Consider the following 23,586-nt stretch of genomic DNA (forward strand, 5'->3'; position numbering starts at 1 on the left):
CCTCTCCATAATGCCTTAAAGAGATACAACACAGTAATTTTAAGTTTACAAGCCATGATGTTTTGAACTTATATCTACATCTATTTCTACAAAAGAAGTTTTTTCACTAAATTTAATAAGCACTTTGCAAATAAAACCTCAATTCATGTTCTAATAAATAGCTAAAGCAATTTTTCTGAAAAGAAATATATATAATATTCCTATATATAACCTGAATTCATTGACCAAAGATGTCTAAATCTATACAAAATGCTAAAATACTTTTTCATCTCCATCCTAAATATCTCTAGGGAAATTTGAAAATGAAGGGCTTAATAATGATACAGTATTTATGAGTTATTCAACTGGTGAACCTCAGCATTTTAAAATGTATATTACTGTCTTTTTAAAATGTTAGATAGCATGTAAGTGAGTTATAAACCAAAATCTGGAAGTAACTTCACAATATTTCCAGTTACCTGAATTTTACTGATTCCATTATTAAATTTTTCCTGTTTTTTATGGAGGAGAAAACGGCGTACTGCCTTCTGTATTACTGATGCAGCCCTATTTTCCTGGCTCATACGTTCTTGAACTTGATGCTGACTGTTGATGATGCTATGATATTTCTGAGCAAACCTCTTTTGCTGTAATTTTGTTCGAAACCATCTCTGTTTAAAACATAGAGATTTTCTTTACTTCAGGTTTTAAAAACAAATAAATACATATATACACATACATACATAAATGAAATAGACAACATATATGGAATATCTTTCAACCTTCCCCAGCTATTCCACTTGGTGCAAATCTTCTAGTCCTCACTGGGTGTGTGTGTATGTAAATTTAACCCTATACAACATAGACTTCGTTTCACAATTTATACAAATTCTACCAAGTCTCCTGTGTCATTCTGCAATTTGTTTTCTCACTCAATATTTTACATATAAGTATATGTTAATGGATATACAGCAAAGTTCTTATCCAAAATACATAAAGAATGCCTATAAATCATAAGAAAAAAAGAACATCCAAAAGAGAAAAGGGCAGCGCATACGGGGAAAAAAACCCCCCACACATGCATACATTAAGTAAAAGCACACAATATACAGATAATAATTTGAATAGCCAACAGAAACACTTTTTATAACTGCTAGCAATCAAAGGAAATTCAAAGCAAAAATGAGATGCTATTTGCCATTCATCAAAATAGCAAAAATCAGTCTTTAATGCTATGTGTTGGCAAGAGTGTGGAGAAACAGGTACCCTCAGTCTTTGAGAAGAGTATAAATGAATACAGTTATTTCAGATAATAATTTATAGCTTTATTCCTGTGCCTTAAAATACCAACCTATTTCTAACCCATCAAGCCATCCTAAATATATCATCTTATAAGTAAAAGGCTAATGTTATATGACTTTAGCATAAGGTATTTGAAAATTATTAAAATAGAAAATTTCTAACAAAAATTATACCACATAGTTTTATTGCAAAGGAAAAGCTAACCTGAATACAGATGACTGAATTAACCTGCTTGTTAGCATTCTTCAAAGCCACGTGAAATTTATATGCTCTTTGAATTCTAAGAGCAGACAGGTGATAATATGCGGCCGCTGTGAAGTGAAGAAGCCTAGTTTTCGTTTTCTGTTCTAAAATCTAACAGGGAAATAAAAAACCAAATATTTGACTCTTAAGACAACTTGATCAATGTTTATTTTTGTATATCCGCAATATGAAATTGTATAAATTAGCCATAAGTTAACTTTGAATTGTTAATATTATTTACATTGTAACTCAAAGTGATTATAATCCTTTACTATACATTATTTCCACATGTGTAACTCCTAACTTGGGCTATAAGAAGCAAAACTCTATTTTGGGCACTTTACTAAAGAACAGTGTTTAACCTGACTACACAAAAACAGCTAATTAAAACTTTGAATGTACTAACTATAATGAGAGAAATATATGAATACTAAACTCAAAATAAATTATAGTATTCTTTTTTTCAAATTACAGTGTTCTAAGCAGAACTTCTGGAGATGGTCACAGTAAGTCGGACAAAATTATCTGAACTGATTTCTCCAGTTATTAGGCAGTCTTGCACAAATCTAGCACAAGACTCCTGTAGTAGAACCTCTCCACAGTGGCCTTTAGGGTTCCAACTTATATTTAATGAACACAACATGAAATATTTTCTTTTTCATTTCAAATTTAGTTATTTTTGTCTTTGCCAGTGCTTCATATATTGGATGCCAAAAATGTCATGAACTCTCTCAGAGGGATTTTCTCTCTTGCTGATGACGTGGCATTTATGACAGGAATGGTAGCTCACAGCACCTCAGAGTTGCTTGGTGGTAGCAAAGGGCTACCTGAATTACAACCTCCTTCATGTGTGGAGCTCTTCCCTCACTCTTTCAGTTCCTTTGCTAAGATTCGTTATAAGAGAAAAGTTAGTGTGCCTTTTTGGTGAGCATCTATGAGCAACAGGCTCATAGAACAAAAATTGATAGCAACCAGTGATCTTGTTACATGGCTCTGCAGAAGCTGAATAAAGTCAAGTTATTGGTTATACTAGCTCTGAAATTATTGTCCAAAAATCTAAAATTTCTGGACACAGTTTAACATCAAATACTTTCATTTCACATGACTGAGATATTCCACTTGAAAATACTTACTCTTTTTCTTACTAACCAACCACGCACTAGTGCTTGCAGAACAACTGTAGATTTTTTTAATTCTAGGTATTTTATCCTTTCATACGCCCCAGCCTTCCTGGCTCGTATATATCTCTGGATGGTCAAAGCGGCAGACTTTTGCCGAAGGAAGACCTGCCTTCTTTTATATCTTCTAAAATTTGCTTGGATCAAACAAGCAGCTCGATGTCTCTATAAGGAAAAATGTGCAAGTGGCATTAATAGAAAGGTTTAATAATTTCAACCCACTGGAGGTTTTTTAATTTCTCAGTGTAAAATAAGATGGTATAATTGTGATTTTTCTTTACATTTTTAGCTTACGAATGTCATATTTCATATACAAGTAAGGTGATGGTGTAGATGCTGTATAATTTCTTTTTTTTTTTTTTGGTGTATAATTTCTAATCCTATATAGGTCTACAGCTAAACGTTAAATTTTTATAAATGTGCAAGCCAAGGTCAATAGTTATCTGGTTCTGTTTCCCTCTTATCTTCTTGATACCTCTCATTGTGAGGGAGAAAAGGAATAATATCACCACAGGACAAATACACTTAATAAAGATGCTAGCAATGTAAAGAAGAGAATGGGCATTGTAAACAGCTATCAGGGAAGCTATTTGTTCCTTCAAGACCATAAAGTACATCTTAGAACCAGCATATCTTAGTTTTTTCAATAAATTACATCTTGACAACCAAATTCTAAGACCCTGAAGAAGTATATAAATTAAAATGGGAACGAGGTTTGCTTTAAAACATAGATTCCCTCATCAACTGGCTGAATGACCTTGGGCAAGTCCCTTTACCTCTCTAGACCTGTTTGTAAAATAGGTATGCTAATAATAACTACTTCACAGGGTGATTATGAGGATCCATTCAGCAAATATACACTAGTAGGTATAATAATAATAATGGCTATACGATAATAGTGAATATTATATGAATATTAAAATTTATAAGCAGAATTTTAGTTTTGATTTCTTTAATAAAAAGGCTATAGGTACTGCGGCTATTCTAGACTTTGATGTTAAATATTTTTAACAGATCACCAATTATAGCTTAAAGAATATATTATTAAAGAATATAATAGATAAAATTTGCTACATCTATCAGGACTTCTCTAAATAAATTATTTACTCTAAAATTAGTTACTTCAAACTTGGATTTGAGAGTATTTTGTAAGTATAAATATACAAACACAACTATTCATAAAAAATATTTTTATGAGTAAATACAATTTTTAATTAACTGCAGTGATATGTTTAAAATGTATAGTTAACAAAAAATAATTTTTGTTTTGTTTCATAAAATAGTTCTTTGCAAATGAGCTCTTTTTTTCTTTCTGCACCTACTTTCATCATTAAGAAGTGTTCACGAGCCATTCTTCCAGCAAGTGTAGCTCTCCATTTTCTCTGAATGATAATTGTTGATGCTCTCACATTCAGAAACCTAAGAAGTAGTTAGTGGAAAGCAATTACAAATGTCTTTAATCTACTCAATAAGAATTTATGTATATCTCCCCTCAAATACTAGAGAAAGAAAATATAAGAAAGATAATGACAATAAAAGAAATTGGAAAAGTATAATTTATATTTAAATTGTAGCAATCAGAATTCTATCATATACATAAACACACCCTGAACTGACACAATGAAAAAAAAGTTCTGCAATTAGCAATATTCCAGGGATAAGAAATAGGAATTTCTAGAATGAGAAAGAATTCTGAACAGGATCAAAAGAAAGTACAATTACCCAGACCTAGACAAAGCATAGATAAAGCAGGTGCTGGTAGAAATAATGGCAGAGTATAAAGTCCGAGTCCATATTGCAATTGATTCATTAAGCAGACAGGACGAGGTCACAAAGAGAACTTGGGAGATTAGAATAACATCAGGCAAATGAGGCATGGACACTTATTTGAAAGGAAAGCTAGGCATCATACAAAGATCTAAAAAGAAATATTTTATAAATAAAACTGGAGAAAAACTTAGAAAGTAAGGGTCAGATTTTAAACTTTAGGCATCAACATGGTGTAATTCATAAAAATTAAGAATGGATTTAACTTATATCATGTTGTCACATTTCTTAGAAAACAAAGCTGTTAATGAGAAAAATTCAGCTTTTTGGATCAAGAAACTTAGATAATGGTCCTTAACAGCTGATAGCAGCAACAGATCTTTATGTGGTAAGCCCTGGGCTTCTACCCATGGAATTTATCAAGAAACTCTTCTAACAATAAAAAATAGCACCAATAACCTGACAAGAGCTTTAGAAAAGGTATTTCAAAGAAATGAACAAGGAATAGGAAAATACAATGAACATAAATAATTTAATAATTAGGTATTCTTCATCATCAAGGTAAAAGAGTGTGGGAGTTAAAAGAAAAGAAAAATGAATGAGAAAACAAATTTGCTAGTAGCTAAATTGACAAACAAAATGAATACACTAATAAGGAAACCAAGATTTTACTAGATTATTTCATTCACTTCCCCTTACTTTCATCTCCATGGAAACAAATCAACTTTAAGTAGTTTTTACTGAATTATAGGAAGGCTCTATCTCAAAAAATAAGACAGTCTTAGAGGTATACTTTGTTTCCTTAATGGAAATACCATCAACAAAACAAACCATACAAGTTAGGCATAGCAAATATTTAAAAGAAAAATCAGTAAGCAATATTATTTTATATTCAGACTTGGCTACCACACACACATACTCCCCCGACACAAATATCATATATTACCGTGTTCTCTCCCGTTTGGTATGGAAGCAACCTTGAATGATTTTCACAGCTTTTAGTACAGCTAGATACTCTTTACGTGCTTTCCAATACCTATACCAGGCTTGAATCTTGCAGGCAGCTTTCACTTTATGTAAATAATTCCTCGCTTTATAGCTCCTCCACACAGCCTATGAAACACGTAAATATAGCAAATATGCGATGAGATCTATTTTCTTATAAATCGAAAAAAAAAATCAGGATTACAAACAGCTAGTATAAGAATGGTTAGCCAAAAATGAACTGCAGAAATATAGTCATATAATCACTCTCTTTTCATTTAGGCTCATTCACTCCTGACAGCTATGAGCCCTCTGAAACCCGTGGGGCTAACCATGATGGACACCTCCTATATACTTTATCACACATAACCGTGGCCAGTTGGGAGCTAAGACTCATATAACCCTAACAAATCCTTCTAAATTGTAATATATGTACAGTGTCTGAAAAGCCAGTTGTCCTATCTCAATCCATTTGGAAGAACAGAAGGAGAAGGAACACTGACGACTCTACTTCCTGGGAAGGAAAGGAATCCTAACGCCTCCCACCTTGCTTATATCCTGGGTTTGGTGTCCAGGCTGCAGCAAACTTCTGAGAGCAACTCTCTGTCAGAGGACTATCAGCATTTCCAATTTCTGTGACCTTGAGGCTGACTAAATGTTTAAGTGACAATACGACTTACTAAGCCCTTAGCACTGTACTAAGCACTGTAGGTCCTTACAATAAGCATGGATAATATCATTATCTAATTTAGAGATGAGTAAATCAGGAGAAACTGAGTAACTTGTTGATACAACAGTAATAAGTGGAAAAGGTGTCTTATTTATTCTTTACAAATATCTCATGAGATGATTAAGATCTCTATTTTACAAAACAGAAATTGATGCTGAGGAAGAAGAGACCTGTTATACCAGAAAGACAACAGAGTCAAGATCTGAACCCTAGTCTGTTGGACTCCAAAACACCTAAAACAAATACTGCAGCCATACCTTGCATGGGGATGGTTCAAAGTTAGCTCACAAGCAAGAAGTATATGAATGTCAAAATTACTCTTGTGATGTCCTTACTTTACTCGAAGTATATTATTATATGAGGTCTTTATGTAAACAAACTTGAATACCAACATACTGGTATTTATACGGAGCCAGGCATCAGTATTTCTAAAAATTCCAAGTGATTCCAATGTGCACTAAAGTTTGAGATCACTGATTACACGTTTAAAACAAGATGGGCAAAATACAATTTTTAAATTTAATTATCCATGAGAAAAATAGCCAAAATTTCCTAAGATTGTTATTTTGGCTTTTCTGTCATTTCAGTTGAATATAACCCTAAGTAATACATCCAATTAACATATTTCAACCATTAACTTTTTGGCAGCATTCATGCTTGGAATTTGAGCATTCTTTTTTTCCTCCCTCAATCCTTGGCTCCTTAATACCATGAACCTTTCAGTTTTTCTTATACTCTCTTACTACCATGTTTTGGTTTTTCCTTTCAGTATTCTCTTTTTAAAATTTAATTAATTAATTAAAAAAATTTTGTTTGACAGGGATCACAAGTAGGCAGAGAAGTAGGCAGAGAGAGGAGGAAGCAGGCTCCTTGCTGAGCAGAAAGCCTGCTGTGGGACTTGATCCCAGGACCCTGGGATCATGACCCGAGCAGAAGGCAGAGACTTCACCCCACTGAGCCACACAGGTGCCCCTCCTTTCAGTATTCTCAAATGTTGATGTTCTTCAAGGTTGAAGTCCCAGGCTGAATCTCTTCTTTTACCCATTTTCTACATTATTCCTGGATGATTCCATCACTCCCACAACTTCAATTATTACATGGATACCAATAATGTAGAAGTCTAATTCTGAAATCCATGCCACTCTTCAAACTTCAAACTTCAAGCCAACTGCCTTGCTAAACATCTCAACTGAGACATCTGTTAGGTACTTCAACTTCATCAAGTACCCCAAACTAAACTCATCACTAATCTTCCAATCTGCTCCTCTCCTCGTTCCCTGGGTCAGTGAACGGTAACATCTGAGTAACTTAAGTCATGCACATGGCTTGGATGCTTGCTTACGCTCTATATAATGCAAACCGTACCCCTTCCACTCAAACTAATCTTCACAATCCCATTGTCACTACACCTTACTGAACTATCTTTTACCTGACTTAATGCCAATAGTCTCTCGGCTGGTCCCCCTTCTCCCTTTCAAATCCCTCTTCCACATTCCTGCCAGAGTAAATATTTTAAAAATAATGATTCTGCTTTTCTCCTTTTTAAATTCTTCTAGAACTTCTTTTAATCCAGTAGAAAAGACGAAACTTGTGTCTGTGTCTTACAAAGCTATGCACAACCTCACTCCCTGGGTCTAACTGCCAGGGTCTCCTATCATTCTCTATACTGCACCACACACACTTTCTCATTTTTGAACTCTGTGTTATCTCCTACAGTTGCATACATTGGATACATTTTATTGGGCTATTTTTAACTTATCCTTTGGCTTAGCATCTCAACTTAAATGCCACTTGTTCTGGGAAGCTTTTTCTGAGCAGGGGGACTAATTTAGGTTTCCCTTCTTTATGTTCCCAGCAACATATACCTCCCATTTTGTTTTATAATTAAGCTTCCTTGCTCAATTCAGTGCTTTAAGGACAGCAACTAATTATATCTGTCTATGCCAATCAAACACAATAGCTTTTTAAGCACATTGTCACCACTGGAAATCTATTTGCTGAATGAAAACAATGTATCTAAGTTTAATGGCAAACCAACAAGATACCAACATACCACACCAAGGTGCAAAGCCCAGGGTATGAACAGGTAGAAAATAAGGTTGCTGAAGTACCTGATTCAATTCCTGAATCTGCCTCTCCCTATGCTACATAAGCAAGTTATTTAACCTTTTGCAGTTCCATCATATTTCAAGAAAAATAATACTCTACACTTCTCTCCCAGGATATATGTATGTGTGTGAGATGTAATTTTATACATTATATTGAATACATATTTATGTGTAACAATAATAATATAATGAAAAAATTACATAAAATTGTTTTGGAAACCAAAAGTGCTAAATGCTCTGAATAAAGTACATGTCTATCTAGCTTAAGTGGTCTTATTAACAGATTGGTAGAGGAATAAAGTTATATAATTTGGTCTAAATTTTGCCAAATCTCATTTTACCTTAGCTTAAATTTCTCACTTAAAAGTTTTTTTATTCAGCAGAGAACTCCCATTTATCAAACTATATTCTTAAAATTAACACCTGTTGAAACGCATCATGTAGAGAGTGACCATGTTCAGAAGAATCCCAGTTCTGTGCTGTATTGGCCGAATTATCATTAGTGCCCTTTATCCGCTCTCAAAAGTTCCATTTTAGAAGATAAATGAAAAGGTCACATAAATGAAGTATTATTCTTTATAACCTGCTTAAGTTAATTTTACAAATTCTAACAAATATTGGTTAAAGAAAGAATGCAAGCTTTATATTTAAATATATAACTACCTGGATTTTTATGGTGCTATCTTTAATTTTCTGAAACTTGCGTTTCTGTATAAATCCTCTCGTTCTAGCTTGAATAATGATGACGCTGCTTCTAATTTGCAAATACACTTGTCTTTGACGCTGTGCAGACAAAAGGGCTCTGTAGTGATTCTGTAAAACCACTGCTGCCTTCCTGTAAGATAAGAACTGCCTTCGTGTTTGCCAAGTCCTGAAATACCGCTGGAGGGTCAGAGCGGCTGTTTTCTGCTGAATGAATCTTCTCTGCTGCACCGCCATCTGGAGGAAGGACTGAATGCGGAGGGCCGCACGCATCTGCGTTTCCAATTCCCTTGTGACCATTTCACAAAAAGCTTTCTGAGTTGTTCCTGCAGCTTCTCTTTGAGGGTACTCTGCCTCTTGTGAACACCCCACTAGGGAAGCTCTGTGCCACTTCGGAATCCCACAGGCCGAGCTGCTCCCAGCCCCACACTGCGTTTCCGTTCCGTGCGGGCGGGATGCGGACTGCTGGGCCACCGCGGCCGTGTTCGCCTGCGACAGGTTTCTCAGCTTCCGTCTAACTTTTACGCCTCTGAAAATAGCCAGGATAATTAGTAGAGATTTCTGAACTGCTAAAAATCGTTTTCTTTCTGTTTTTACTCTGACATATGACCTATAGTAATTTTGTATAACAACAACGGCAGTTTTCTTTGCTTGATAATCAAGTCTGGCCCTGTGCATTCGGTAGACCGACTGGATTAGTGTGGCAGCCAGGTGCAGCTGCGGGATACCCGTTTGCACTGTAAAACCTCTGTGTGAAGACTGGACACAAATGCCTGCTTGGGTGCGCGCTGCGGTTAGTGCTCTGTATCGTCTTTGAACAAAAACTACTTTTGCTCTCAAGTGGAGAAAACGCTTCCTTATTTTGGAGGCTTTAAAATGCTTCTGAATAATAGTGGCAGCCTCGTGCTGTTTCTGAATCTCTTTCCTTATGATCGTGTCCTGGAAATCTGCCTGAGTACAGGTTGCTGCTTTCCTGAGGGCATCGTGTTGAAGGACTTTCTTTTTATTTGCTCGATATCTTTCCTGTATTACTTTTGCAGCCCACTGAATCTTTTGGTAAAAAAGATACTGCCTATACATTCTATATGAGCTTTGTATTATGATAGCAGCTCTGTGTTTTTCCCTTAAAAGCTGTCTTGCTTTCATTCCTTTATATGTGGCCTGAATGACCAAAGCAGCATGTCTTCGTTGGACATAATTTTCTCTTTGCAGTTTCGCAGCCCTGTATGTTCGGTAATGTTGCTGAATTAGAATTGTGGCATGTTTCCAAGCCTGAAATGCAGTGTAAGTTCTGTGCATTCTGTAAGTGGCCTGGATGAGAACTGCAGCCCGGTGCATCTCCTGTACCTTCTTCTTTGCCGCTAGCCTTCGGTAAGACGACTGGATTGTAACGACCGCCTTTTTTAATTTCAAGAATTGGTGCAAGTGATGCTTGGCACAAACAGTGGCCCGATATTTCCTCTGAACAAAAACAGCAGCTTTTTTGAGGGAAATGAATCTTTTCCTCATCACTGAAGATCTAAACCTGCTTTGAATAAGGGTTGCAGAGGAATGCATATTTTTCAAACATCCTCTAGCTTTCATCCCCCTAAACGCAGCCTGAAGGATCAGAGCAGAATGTCTTTGTTGGAGATACCATTGTCTCTGGAGCTGTGCAGCCCTGTTTGCTCGGTATTGCTGCTGGATTACAACTGAGGCATGTTTCAAGGCCTGATACCTCACATTTGCTCTATGCATTCTGAAAGCTGCCTGGATGACCGTAGCAGCCCTGTGCATCTCTTGCATCCTTTTCCTGACCACCTGTCCTCTGTAGAATGACTGGATTTTAACGACTGCCTTTTTTAACTGCAGGAATTGTTGGAAGCAATGCTTTGCACAAACAGTTGCACGGTATTTTCTCTGAACCCAAAGAACAGTTTTCCTGAGAGACAGGAATCTTCTTCTCATCCTAAGAGTTCTAAATCTCCTCTGAATGAGAGTTGCAGCTAAATGCATAATTTTTAAATGCTGTCTAGCTTTCATCCCCCTAAAACCAGCCTGAATGCATATCACCGAATGCCTTAATTTGTTATACCTTTGAAATTGTAGGTGTCCTTTCTTCACTGCGCGGTACCTTTGCTGTACTGTTTTTGTTACCTTCTTTAACTTACTAAAATAGGTTTGTTCTCTGTGTCTTCTATAATATGACTGAATGAGTGTGGCTGCACTTTGCATCTTTCTGAGAGTCTGTCTAACTCTCATTCCTCTAAAACTTGCCTGAAGAACAGTAATGGCTTTCAGAATTGTCAAGTACTTTGCACGCTGAATTTTACCTTGACAATATGCTCTGTATCTTACCTGAATTATGACAGCTGCTGTTCTCATTTTATGGTATCTCACTGTTGCCTGATGCATCTTAAACATGGCTTGAATAAGAGTGGCTGCCATGTGCATGTGTTGGATTTGTCTTCTTGCTCGAATACCTCTATAAACTGCTTGCATTTTAACTGCTGTCTTCCTCAAATTAAGATATTCCTTACGTTGATGGCTTGCAATTTTAATATCTCGATACCATCTCTGAATTTTAACAGCCGAAGCTCTGCAGGTTGCATAATTTTTTCTGGTTTTGTAAGCTCTGTATGTGGACTGTATAGTGACTGCTGCTTTGTGGCACTCCTTTATTTTTTTTCTTACTCTCGTACTTCGGTAAGCTGACTGTAAAATGACTGTAGCTGCTTTGGTTTTCAAGTACAACTGACGCTGTTTCCTTCCAACACTGTAAGCCCTATAATACATTTGAATCAGACAAGCAGCCTTTTTCATGATTTCCCACTTCTTTTGTTGCACATACGTTCTATAGTATGACTGTATGATGACAGCACATTCGCACTGCTTTTGAATCTGCCTTCTCACTGTTTTGCCCTTCCATGTAGATTGAAGAATCAGTGCTGCCTTACGGAGTTCAATGTACTCCATGCGTTGCTTCTTTCCTGCAGTCCGTGCTCTCCAATGTCGCTGGATAACTAATGCTGCTGCTTTGAACAATCTAAACTGTTTCCTGGCTTTGACCATTCTAAAAACAGACTGAATGTGCACTGCAGCTTGATGTTTCCTTTTGATCTGCTTTCGCACTTTCCAGCCACGATAAGCAGATTGGAGAGAAATCACAGCTGCCTTGGTCTTCAAAAACTGCATTCTAACACCATGGGCAGTCCTGTATGTTCTGTACCATCTCTGAATCTTGATAGTACACTGAAGCACATATTGATATTTCTTCCTTTTACTATGGCCTCTAAAAGCAGTCTGAATTTTAAGAGCAGCTATGGATTGTTGTTTGATTAGCTGGCGTACTTTATAACCTCTATAAGCTGCCTGCAAACAAGTGACTGCTCTTTTGACTCGCAGGAAGTTCTTCCTCTGATTGACCTGTGCTTTATATGCACGATAGTAACTCTGAATGACAACAGTTGCTTTATAAATTTCCAGGTAGTACTGCCGCGTCTTTCTCATCCTGAAATAAGACTGTAGTGAGACAGCAGCTTGTCTTCGCAACCGCATCTGCTTTCGAACCAGGTGACCTCTAACAGAAGCTTGCAGTTTGACACAGGACACCCGTATCTGCACGTATTCTTGCCTCTGTAGTGCGGCCATTTTCGTGGAGCGGTACCGCTGCTGGATAAACAGCGTCGCTGCTCTCAAACGTAAATACTGTTTACGGCTTTGCTTCATCTTGACAATTGACTGTAACTTTACTGCAGCACTTTTTAGTCTCAGGAACTTTTTTCTGGAAATATAAGCTCTGTAACATGACTGAATTTTTATAATGGCTGTGAGGATGTGAATAAACTTTCTCCTGGCTTGCAGCCCTCTATATGCCGACTGGAGAACAATGACAGCAAAGCATGTTTTCTCGTAAGATGCTCGAACTTGCTTTGCTAAAACATAAGCTCGAAAATGAGTCTGAATTACAATGGCAGCTTTTTTTATCTTCCTATATTTCTGTAATTGTTGATTTTTTCTTACATGTGCCTGCAACTTGGTAGTAATTTTCTTAAGGTTTAGAAATCGAAATCTGTCTTGTCTCATCCTCCAGTAGGACTGAAAAACACAAGCAGCTCTGGTTTGTCTGTGTAGATTGCGAGCTCTCATCCTCCTAAAAGCAGCCTGCAGTCGAATGGCCGCAGCCCGTTTCTGCAAATAGTTGGTGCGCTCAGTCTTTGCTTTCAAATATGCTTTGTAGTACTTCTGAATGGTTAGTATAGCCTCTTTTTTTCTTTTATATAACTTTTGGGCTTGAAGGCATCGGAATCTTGTCTGAATGATAACGACACAAGATCTAATGTGAATGTATTTCTGTAATTCTTTGTGCATTCTATACCATGATTGTATGACAACAGCAGATTTTTCTTCTTTAGCTCGTTTCCTGACATGCCACTCTCTAAAAGCTCTTTGCAGTGTTATTGCAGCTTTTATCTGTAATTGCATTTTACGTTGCTTCCATCTTCTGAACATACACTGGATTATGAGACACGATGACTTTAGCATCTTATATCTCTGTTGATCATGTTTTCTTCTTAAATAAGCACGCCACTGTCTCTGAATTGTAACTGCAGCCCAAAGATATTGTTTGTAAGATGTAACAGCAATTATCATTCTTATCCTAGATTGCAGGATGACCGAATAATATTTCAATTTCAGAAATTGTTTTCTAGTGGAATATCTTCTCCAGTATCTCTGAAAAAGGTAAGAAGGGAAACAAATTAAAACACATAACTTTCTATACTTAGAACCTCTGCAAGTATTAATTTTTCTAACATTTGGCTTAAAAATAAACAAATTAGAAAACAATATTATTTTTGGAAAATACTTGTCTCTTTTGTTTGTAGTTTAATTTCTATATTGATAGAGCTGTAGCCAATTCAGAAACCCTTGTCTCAACCCTAATGGTATTTATATTGCATTTGTATTCCAAAGACAAAAGAAATATAAAGCAAGCTCATATTCTAAAAGAATAACATACAAAAAAATAGTCTAAATAAACTATAGTAATATTCTGCTATCTATTGATTCTAGGTAATTTCCTATGAATATACTTTTGGATTTTGTTTTCTCTCTTTAATCTCAAGGCTGCTAAACTATCTTGTAATGATTGGAAACTGTTTATGTGAGGGATCCTACAGTTAGAAACAAGTGAGTTAGATCATTCTTAGTCATTTTTTTTCATTAAGAATTAAATTACTACTTCTTCGTAAGTTTAGGAATTATGGACAGTCAAAAAGTAGAATTCTGAAAAGATACAAGAAGTGAAAACCATTTGTTTCTTGAATAGCCAATGTTGCTTTCTTCCCATACCACCCACATTCCCTAACTCCTTCACTGGGACAACACTGAGGGGAGAATTACCTATTGTAGCCTACTTTACCTTACATATAAGCTAAACAGTATAGGGGCTAAGTACTTCTGTCTCCTAGAAGTACTAACATTGTTATGCATCTGTGCCTGTTCCAAGCACACCTATCCATGGGAGAGGAGAGTTAGGACCACTCTATGTTTTCCCAACAGATATTGCCTTATTCTTTACTATGTGTCAATTGTGATTTTGTTCCTACTCTTGAGCCTGATAAGAAAAAATGAAACATCACATTACTATGAAGAGATGCATAAGTAATTAAAACACTTATCCAACTATATTTAAGCATATTAATGCAAAATGGCATTGAAAACTCTAAGTTTGCTGCAAATGTGAAGGATTTTATTAAGCCGCCTCAAAAAAGTAGGGAAAAGTAAAGCAGTTATGATTCAGAGTTGCAGTTGCCATTCTTTTTCTTTTCTTTCCTCTAGACATTCATTTGTGAAACCTTCAGACTCAAAAATTAAAGAGGGTGTGTGGATAGCTTATTATACTTTGATAATCATTTCTTCTGAACACTGTTACTAGTCTCTGTTACGGAAATGGTAATCAGTGTTGATATAGCTCATGGAAGCTAAGTTCTTCCCCTCTCATCGCAGTAGATATTGAGCAGCACTCTGGGGTACCTGGGTGGTTCAGTCATTAAGCGTCTGCCTTTGACTCAGGTCATGATCCCAGGGTCCTGGGATCGAGCCCCAAGTTGGACTCCCTGCTCAGAGGGAAGCCTGCTTCTCCCTCTCCCACTCTCCCTGCCTGTGTTCCCTCTCTGTGTCTCTCTGTCAAATAAATAAAAATCTAAAAACAAAACAACTAAGTAGCTTTAACTACAGAGCATTATGTATAATTTACTTATTTAATTCTCACAAAAACAAAGAAAACTTACAATGCAAAACTTTTCCCAAAGTCACATAGCAAGTACCAAGAGTTGATATTAAGGCCTAGATTTTCATATAAAAGGTGCTCTTTCTTCACCGTAGGTATCTGTAGTACATTGCTGTCAAAGCTCCAATTCTTTCTCTCTCCCTATCTCCACAACCTTTGTCCTCTTACTAAAGACACAGAGTCTCTGCTTGATCTTAGCTAGGGTAGTCATAGAAAGAACACAGCATACCAGTGTAACCAGAGGTTTACAGAGGTTTCTGGCCAGAGAACTAAACAGGGTAGCCCTAAAAACACCTGGAAAGTCCCAGGGAGACTGAAGAGAAGGGAAAGCTCAGAAATGCAATCCCTTAATGTTATGAATTCCTGGGTTCACTATTAAGCTGTGTACCATTAAGCAGACTAGCCTTTGAGTAATGGTCATCACCATCTAGATCCCAAACTGGCCATTCGATGACATACACATGGGACTGATACAAGTATCACTGTAAACGCTTTAAAAAAGGAACTGATGTTGAAGCCATACCCATAGAAGGCTGATAAGAAGTTGTGGCCTGAACCCAGCATGGCAGATCATCTCATAAAACTAAAATATCAACATTCACATAACTTCAAAATATTCAAGATGTAATTAAAAATTACTTGGCATAAAAACAGATTGAAAATGTCAACTTCCATGGGAAAAGACGATCAATAGATGCCAATGAAGATGACCTAGACATTGGAATTACCTGACAAAGACTTAAAAACAGCAGATGTAAAAATGTTCCCAAAGTTGAAACTGATGGAAGAATAGAAAGTCTCAGTAAAAACATCAAAGATACAAATAAGAACCAAATGAAAACATTAGAACTGAAAAACACAATAACCGAAATTAAAAAAATTCACTGTAATGGCTCAATAGCAGAAAAAAGATGATAAAACAATCAACATACTTTAAGATCAATACAAAGAATCTAGGTTGAAAAAGAAAAATGATTTAAGGAAGAAATATCTCAAAAAACTAAAAATAGAGAGGAACTTTTTCAATATGATAAAGAACATCAATTCAAACCTACAGCTAACATCAAACTTAATGGTGAGAAACTAGATGCTTTTCCCTTAAGATCTGGAATAACAAAAGGAGGTACTCTCACCACTCCTATTCAACATCTACTAAAAGTCCTGGCTAATGTAGTAAGAAAAGGATATAAAAGGTATACAAAAGACAAAAATAATAAGTCTTTCTTTGTCCACAGGTGACCTGATCATTTATGTAGACAATCCAAAGAAATGACCAAAAAACTCCTGGAACTAACAATTAGAACAAATTTGTAGCGTATTAGTATTAGTATTAGTAGCAACAAACAAACAAACAACAAACAAACAAAAAAACCCAGTTCAAAATACATCCAACAGGATTTGTCTGAGGAAAACTATAAAACTAATGAAAGAAATCAAAGAAGATCTAATTAAATGGAGAGAGAGAGATCACGTTCATTGGTAGAAGACTCAATGCTGACAGTTATTCCCAACTTAGTCCATAAATTCAGAGCAATCTCAATCAAAATCTTGCCTAGTTAGTCTGAGGATACCAGCAAACTGATTCTAAAGTTAAATGGAGAGGCAAAAGACCCAGACTGGCAAACATAATATTAAAGGAAAAGAAAGCTGGAGGACCAACATTATCCAACTTCAAAACTTAATATAAAACTATAGTATTGAGGGGCACCTGAGTGGCTCAGTGGGTTGTTTCTGCCTTCAGCTCAAGTCATGGTCTCAGGGTCCTGGGGTCCAGCCCCACAACGGGCTCTCTGCACAGCAGGGAGCCTGCTTCCTACTCTCTCTGCCTACCTCTCTGCCTACTTGTGATCTCTTTCTCTGTCAAATAAATAAATAAAATCTTTAAAAAAAAACTATACTATTTGAGACAGTGTGATATTGGCAAATTAATAGACAAAGAGGTCACTAGAACAGAACAGGGAGTCCAGAAGTATACCTATGCAACACAGTCAATTGATCTTTAGCAAAGGAACAACCCAAGTGAGTACACAAAGGATAATTTTGTTTGGTTTCAAAAAATGACGCTGGAATAAGCAGACAAACATAAGAAAAAAATGAATCTCAACACTGACTCTTTACCTTTCACAAAAATTAACCAAAATAAATCATAGATCATAGAACAACGTCTAGAAGATAACAACAGAATATCTGAGGGACTTTGGGTGTGGCAATGGCTTTTTAGATATGATGCCAAAAGTATAATCCATGAAAGAAAAAAAACTGATCTCCGATTTCATTAAAATTAAAAAATTCTGCTCTGTGAAAAACTGTTAACAGAACAAAAAGATAAGCCACATACTAGGAGAAAATATTTGCAAAATACGTATCTGATAAAGGATTTGTATGCAAATCCTTTAAACAAAGAGCATTTAAAACTCCACAAGAAAATAAAAAATGGACAGTAAGAATTAAAAAATTGGCAAAAGATCCGAACACATCATAAAAGAAGATATACAGATGGTAAATAAGCATATGAAAAGATCTCAACATCATACAGCATTAGGGAATTGCAAACTGGAACAATGTGATGCCAATATACATCTATTAGAATGGCTAAAATCTAAAACACGGCACACCAAATGCTGGCCAGGAAGGAGAGCAACAGAAAGTCTCATTCATTGCTGGTGGGAATGCAAAATGATACAGCTACTGTGAAAGACAGTTTGACAGTTTCTGACAAACCTAGTTTTATCATATGAGCAGGCAATTCCACTCCAAGGTACCTACCCAAAGAGGCTGAAAACAGGTCCACAGAAAAAAACATCTGTACACAGATGTTTATAATACCTTTATTCGTAATTGCCAAAAATGAGAATCAACCAAGATACCCTTCAATAGATAAATGGATAAAAAAAAAAAAATCCTGAAGTAAATCCTACATTGGGATGTTATTCAATGATAAAAACAAGTAAGTTATCAAGCCCAAAAAACACATTAAAGCAACTTAAATGTATATTGCCAAGGGAGAGAAACCAATCTGAAAAGACTACATACTGATGGATTCAAACTACAGGACATTCTGGGGAAAAAACAAAAAACAAAAAACAACTACGGAGACAGTAAAAAAAAAAATCAGGGTTTGCCAGGAATTGTGAGGAGGGGTAAGGGACGATTAGGTGGAGTACACAGGATTTTCAGGGCAGGATTTTGATCAAACACATATAACGACACCACACAAAAAGTGAACCCTAATTGAACTATGGATCTTAGTTAATAATAATGTATCACTATGGGTTTATAAGTTGTAAAAAATGTACTACATAAAAATAAAGCAAAGCAACAGAAATGATAAACATCTGCATTAACAGCATAGAATATTATTCTCATGTATTGTTTAAAATATTTATTATGATTAAGCAAAAATTAACATTCCCTGATGTGATTTTAATTGTATATAGATGTAGTAAGCAAGATAACTAAACATAAAAGTGGGAGACAGGGCACAAAGGGACTTAGATAGTGGTAGGCTTTCTATATTCAACTTAAAGTAATAAAATATTAATTCTAAGTATATTAAAAGTTACATATACTGTAACCCCTAGAGCAATCACCAAAAGACAAAACAAACAATAAAAACCTGTCCAAAGGGAAACAGTAAGAAAGAAAACAGACTAAAGTGTAACACTATCAAGCAAGAATTGAAAAGCCAGGAAAGGGGAAAGGGAAGAATGAAAGAATGGAAACATTCATAAACAATAAAAGGATAGACCTAAATTCACAAATATCAATGAATGCTTAAAATATAGTCTAAACCACCAATCAAAAGACAGAGATACATGAAAAAAAAAAAACAATGAAATGCTGTCTAGACTTCATGTCATACATAATCATGTAAGTAATTAACAAGTAAAAGGAAAGAAAAAAAAATATCCTACAGATGGTAGTGAAGTCCACAGCCAAGGTGGAGTAATTAAGTTACAGCCAGCAAGGTAGACTTCAGAGCAAAGAAAACTATGAGAGATAAAAAAACAACATTACATAATGATAAAAGACCCACCTCACCAAGAAAATAGAACCATCTCAAATGTGCATGTGCCTAACTACAGAGTGTCAATATACATGACAAAATGACAAAATGGAAAGAACTGAAAGAAGAAACACATATTCCATTACAGTTGAGAGATTTACACACTATTCTTTTACTGAGAGAGCAAACAGAAAATCAGTCAGGATATAAAAGAACTAAATAACACCAAACAAATGGATTTAACATTTACAGAACACTTTACCCAACAGAATACACATTCTTTTTTTTTAAAAGATTTTATTTATTTATTTGACAGACAGAGATCAACAGAGATCACAAGTAGGCAGAGAGGCAGGCAGAGAGAGAGGGGGAAGCAGGCTCCCTGCTGAGCAGAGAGCCCAATGCGGGGCTCGATCCCAGGACTCTGGGATCATAATATGAGCTGAAAGCAGAGGCTTTAACCCACTGAGCCACGCAGGCACCCCCAGAATACACATTCTTTTTAAGTATGCAGAACATTCACCAAGAGTAGGGATCAGCAAACTTCCTGTAAAGATTAGGAGAAAATAGTTGCAAAACACTGACAAAGAATTTGTCTCCAGAATATGGAAAGAACTCTCAAAACTCTCAAAATTCTCAAACCTCAATAAGATAAACAACTCAATTACAATAATAAGCAAAAGATTTCAACAGACACTTCACAGATATCCTGAAGATATCCTGAAGGCAATCAAGCACTTGAAAACATATACGTCATTTGTGATTAGGGAAATGAAAAATAAAACCAAGATTAGATACCACTACACATCTAAAACAATGGCTAAAAAGCACTGACATCATAGTGTTGGAAGATGTGGAGCAATGAGAACTCGTATGCACTAGGGTTGGAATGAAAAGTGGTAGAGCCACTCTAGAAACCAGTTTGCCAGTATCTTATAAAGTTAAACATACACTTACCAAATGCCCAGCAATCCCACTCAAAAATATTTACCTTAAAGAAATGAAATTACCGGGGCACTGGGTGGCTCAAGTGGGTTAAGCCTCTGCCTTCGGCTCAGGTCATGATCTCAGGGTCCTGGGATCAAGCCCCACATCGGGCTCTCTGCTCAGCAGGGAGCCTGCTTTCTCTGATTCTACTAGATATCCAGATTTCACATAAAGTCAGAACACAAGGCCCAAAGAAAGGAAAAAAAGAAACAATAGAACAGAAAAAAACACAGATAGAAACAGAAGCACAGATATAAGAATTTTTGATGTATGCTAAAAGTGGCACAGTAATAAGGCAAGGATGGTTGTTTCAGTAAACGACTAAAACAACTGGATATCCATTAAAAAAAAAAAAGTTCTGGAGAGATCTAAATATGAAAGATAATACACTAAAGCTTTTAGAATATAATGTAGAAGAGTATCTTCAAAAGGCCTTGGTTATGGTACAAAAAAAAACACTAACCATCATAGAAAATAAAGAATTTTCATTTCATAAATCAGTAAATCACAGTCAAGGAGAAGGTATTTTAACATCCAAATCCAACAAAATTCTAATAACCAGAATATTCAACATGTCTTACAAATCCCTAAGAAGGCAAACAATCAAAATGAAAAACTGAAAAGAGACTTGAAATAGCACTTCACAAGAGAAGATTTCCAGTTTAAAAAGGTGTCCAATATCATTAGTTATCAAGAAAATGCAAATTAAAACTACTCCAGGATGCTACTACACAACCACTAGAATGGCTAAATTAAAAAGACAATTTCCAAGTATTTATTTACCTGAACATGGAGTTACATGATCATTTTTAAACAGCTGGTGTGTGCTACAGTCGCTGTATAAGCTTTTTGGCACTATCTACGAAAACTGAAATCTATACACTCAAAAACCAAACAATTGTACTCATGTATATATCAAACAGAGTGAATACATTTCACACAAGAAGGCACATTCATGGAAGCATTCATTACTCATAATGACTTAGAACTGGAAAGCCAAATGTCCATCAACAATAGAAAAGATAAGTAAATTATAGAATTATTATAGACTGGAAGTTAAATCACAGTGACACTCAACACTAATAAATCTCACAAATTTAATAATGTAGAATAAAAGAATTTACATGGTTTGAACCCACCTACATAAAATTCAAATAACAGGCAAGACAAAATTATAGTGTTTAGAGAAGATGTCTAGAAAAATGGCATATATTAGAATAATGATTATGGGCAGGGGTAAGGGACTTAATGGATTGTGAAATGGCTTCTGAGAAGCTGATAATATTCTATTTCTTGACCTAGTAGAGGTTAATTTGGTATTAACTTTGTGAAAACTATTGGGTTTTACATTTGTGTTCCATGCCATTTTCCATGTGTAATATTTCACATTAAAAAAAGTTAAAAAAAAAAAAGAATTTATTAAATCAGAATCTTTCACTTATCAATAGTAGTACCCAGACACAAAAATTTCTAAATTTTTAAAACAGATAAAATTATGGGGTGAAGCTTCAATGACACTTACATAGCGCAAATTTAAATAGTACACCTCTGCTGTTATTAAAACGGAACCTAATATCAAAAACGTATAAAGAATTTGTCTGCTCCGTAGATATGCTCAATTTTTTTTTACTAAGTAGAAAACTAACATGGGTATTCTATAGATTATAGGTAATATTTTGTTATATGCCAACTAAATGGGATACAGAGGAAAACATGCACACATTTATCCCAAAATAAGTTCCAGAACCCATAGTGGAGATTAAATGAAGAGCTTGGTTGAGTGTGTAGATATACAAAGTAAAATGATACAGTATGTCAGCATGTCCCATGGAGCATAAGACTGTATGCTATAAACAAAGAAGACAGAAGAGGTAAAGAATTAGACTTCAGAGAAAAGGAGGTATTTCCATTTGTTTAAGACTTATGCTGAATATAGCAAAGAGTTTTAGAGGTAGTCGGAATATATTAAATATTTGTTCAAGTATCAGAAAAATTTGAAAGCCTAAAATATAATTGAAAAATTTATCATATTTTACTTTCTTCCTTAAAAATGTCATTAAAAGGGGCGCCTAAGTGGCTTAATGGTTAAGCCTCTGGTGGTTAAGTGGTTAAGCCTCTGCCTTCAGCTCAGATCATGGTCTCAGGGTCCTGGAATCGAGCTCCACATCAGGCTCTCTGCTCAGTGGGGAGCCTGCTCCCCCCCCCCCCCTGCCTGTCTCTCTGCCTACTTGTAATCTCTCTCTCTGTGTCAAATAAATAAATGAAATCTTTAAAAAAAAAGTCATTAAAACTTTTTAAATTCCAAAAACCAGGATACTATACCTGAATAACTGATGCTGATTCATTTTGAACTTTTTCTAGTTTTTCCTTTTTTAACATTAATAATTTTCTCTGTGCTAAAAGTCTTCGCCAGTATTTCTGAATGGTCAATGCTGCATTAATCTCCTTCTTCAATCGTTGTTTACTTAGGAAATTGATTACAGCTGATTGAATAATTCTTGCAGCTTTGTCTTGTTCCTAAAAAAAAAAAAAAAACCAAAACAAAAACAAAAGCAAAGCTGAATCATAAAAAGCAAAGATGAATCAAAAGCTTAATTACTGGGGCGCCTGGGTGGCTCAGTGGGTTAAAGCCTCTGCCTTCGGCTCAGGTAATGATCTCAGGGTCCTGGAATCGAGCCCCGCACTGGGCTCTCTGCTCAAGCGGGGAGCCTGCTTCTCCTCTCTCTCTCTGTCTGCCTCTCTGCCTACTTGTGATTTCTGTCTGTCAAATAAATAAATAAAAATATTTTTTTTAAAAAAAAGCTTACTTAAGTATGTAAGAAAATCATCTATTAAATATTAATCAAACTGATCCTGAAAATAAAACATCCCCCCGACTTAAGATATGCTCATCTTTGGAATATAGATACTTCCAGAAATGTCGAAAGGTCTGATAGGTGGAAATGCATATATGTATTTATATAATGGAACAAAAATTCCCAAGGCTATAATCCTAAAATAAAGATCACAGGCATGTTTGAAATATCATCTCAATAATCAATATAAAGGCCATTTAAATGTGGTATGTTTCAGGGTGCCTGGGTGGCTCAGTCATTAAGGGCCTGCCTTAGGCTCAGGTCATGGTCCCGGGGTCCAGGGATCAACAGGAAGCCTACTTTTCCCTCTCTTACTCCCCCTGGCAGTGTTCTCTCTCTCGCTGTCTCTCTGTGCCAAATAAAGAAATAAAATCTTTTAAAATAAATGAATGAATGAATGAATGAAGTATGTTTCTCAGATTATAGCCCAGAGTATTCATGCTTGATTTTGAAAAAAGCAGTGGACCATAGGAG

At 35.8% G+C, this 23,586-nt stretch overlaps 1 protein-coding gene across 1 annotated transcript in view; it reads right to left on the minus strand.

Moving 5' to 3' along the window:
- Positions 1–23,586, minus strand: part of ASPM (assembly factor for spindle microtubules) — a gene marked incomplete at its 3' end in the record, with an annotated part of 57,355 nt that overhangs the window by 810 nt on the left and 32,959 nt on the right. Inside the window, exons 17-24 of the mRNA XM_082703053.1 lie at positions 22,580–22,774; positions 8,955–13,706; positions 5,416–5,582; positions 4,025–4,121; positions 2,658–2,867; positions 1,486–1,635; positions 459–650; positions 6–14 (exon numbers count right to left, since the gene is read on the minus strand). Coding sequence (XP_082559179.1) covers positions 6–14; positions 459–650; positions 1,486–1,635; positions 2,658–2,867; positions 4,025–4,121; positions 5,416–5,582; positions 8,955–13,706; positions 22,580–22,774 — 5,772 coding nt within the window. The remainder of the gene's footprint in view (positions 1–5; positions 15–458; positions 651–1,485; positions 1,636–2,657; positions 2,868–4,024; positions 4,122–5,415; positions 5,583–8,954; positions 13,707–22,579; positions 22,775–23,586) is intronic.

This window comes from Mustela nivalis (genome assembly GCF_964662115.1).
Source record: "Mustela nivalis genome assembly, chromosome: 16".
In the NCBI taxonomy this organism is placed as follows: domain Eukaryota; kingdom Metazoa; phylum Chordata; class Mammalia; order Carnivora; family Mustelidae; genus Mustela; species Mustela nivalis.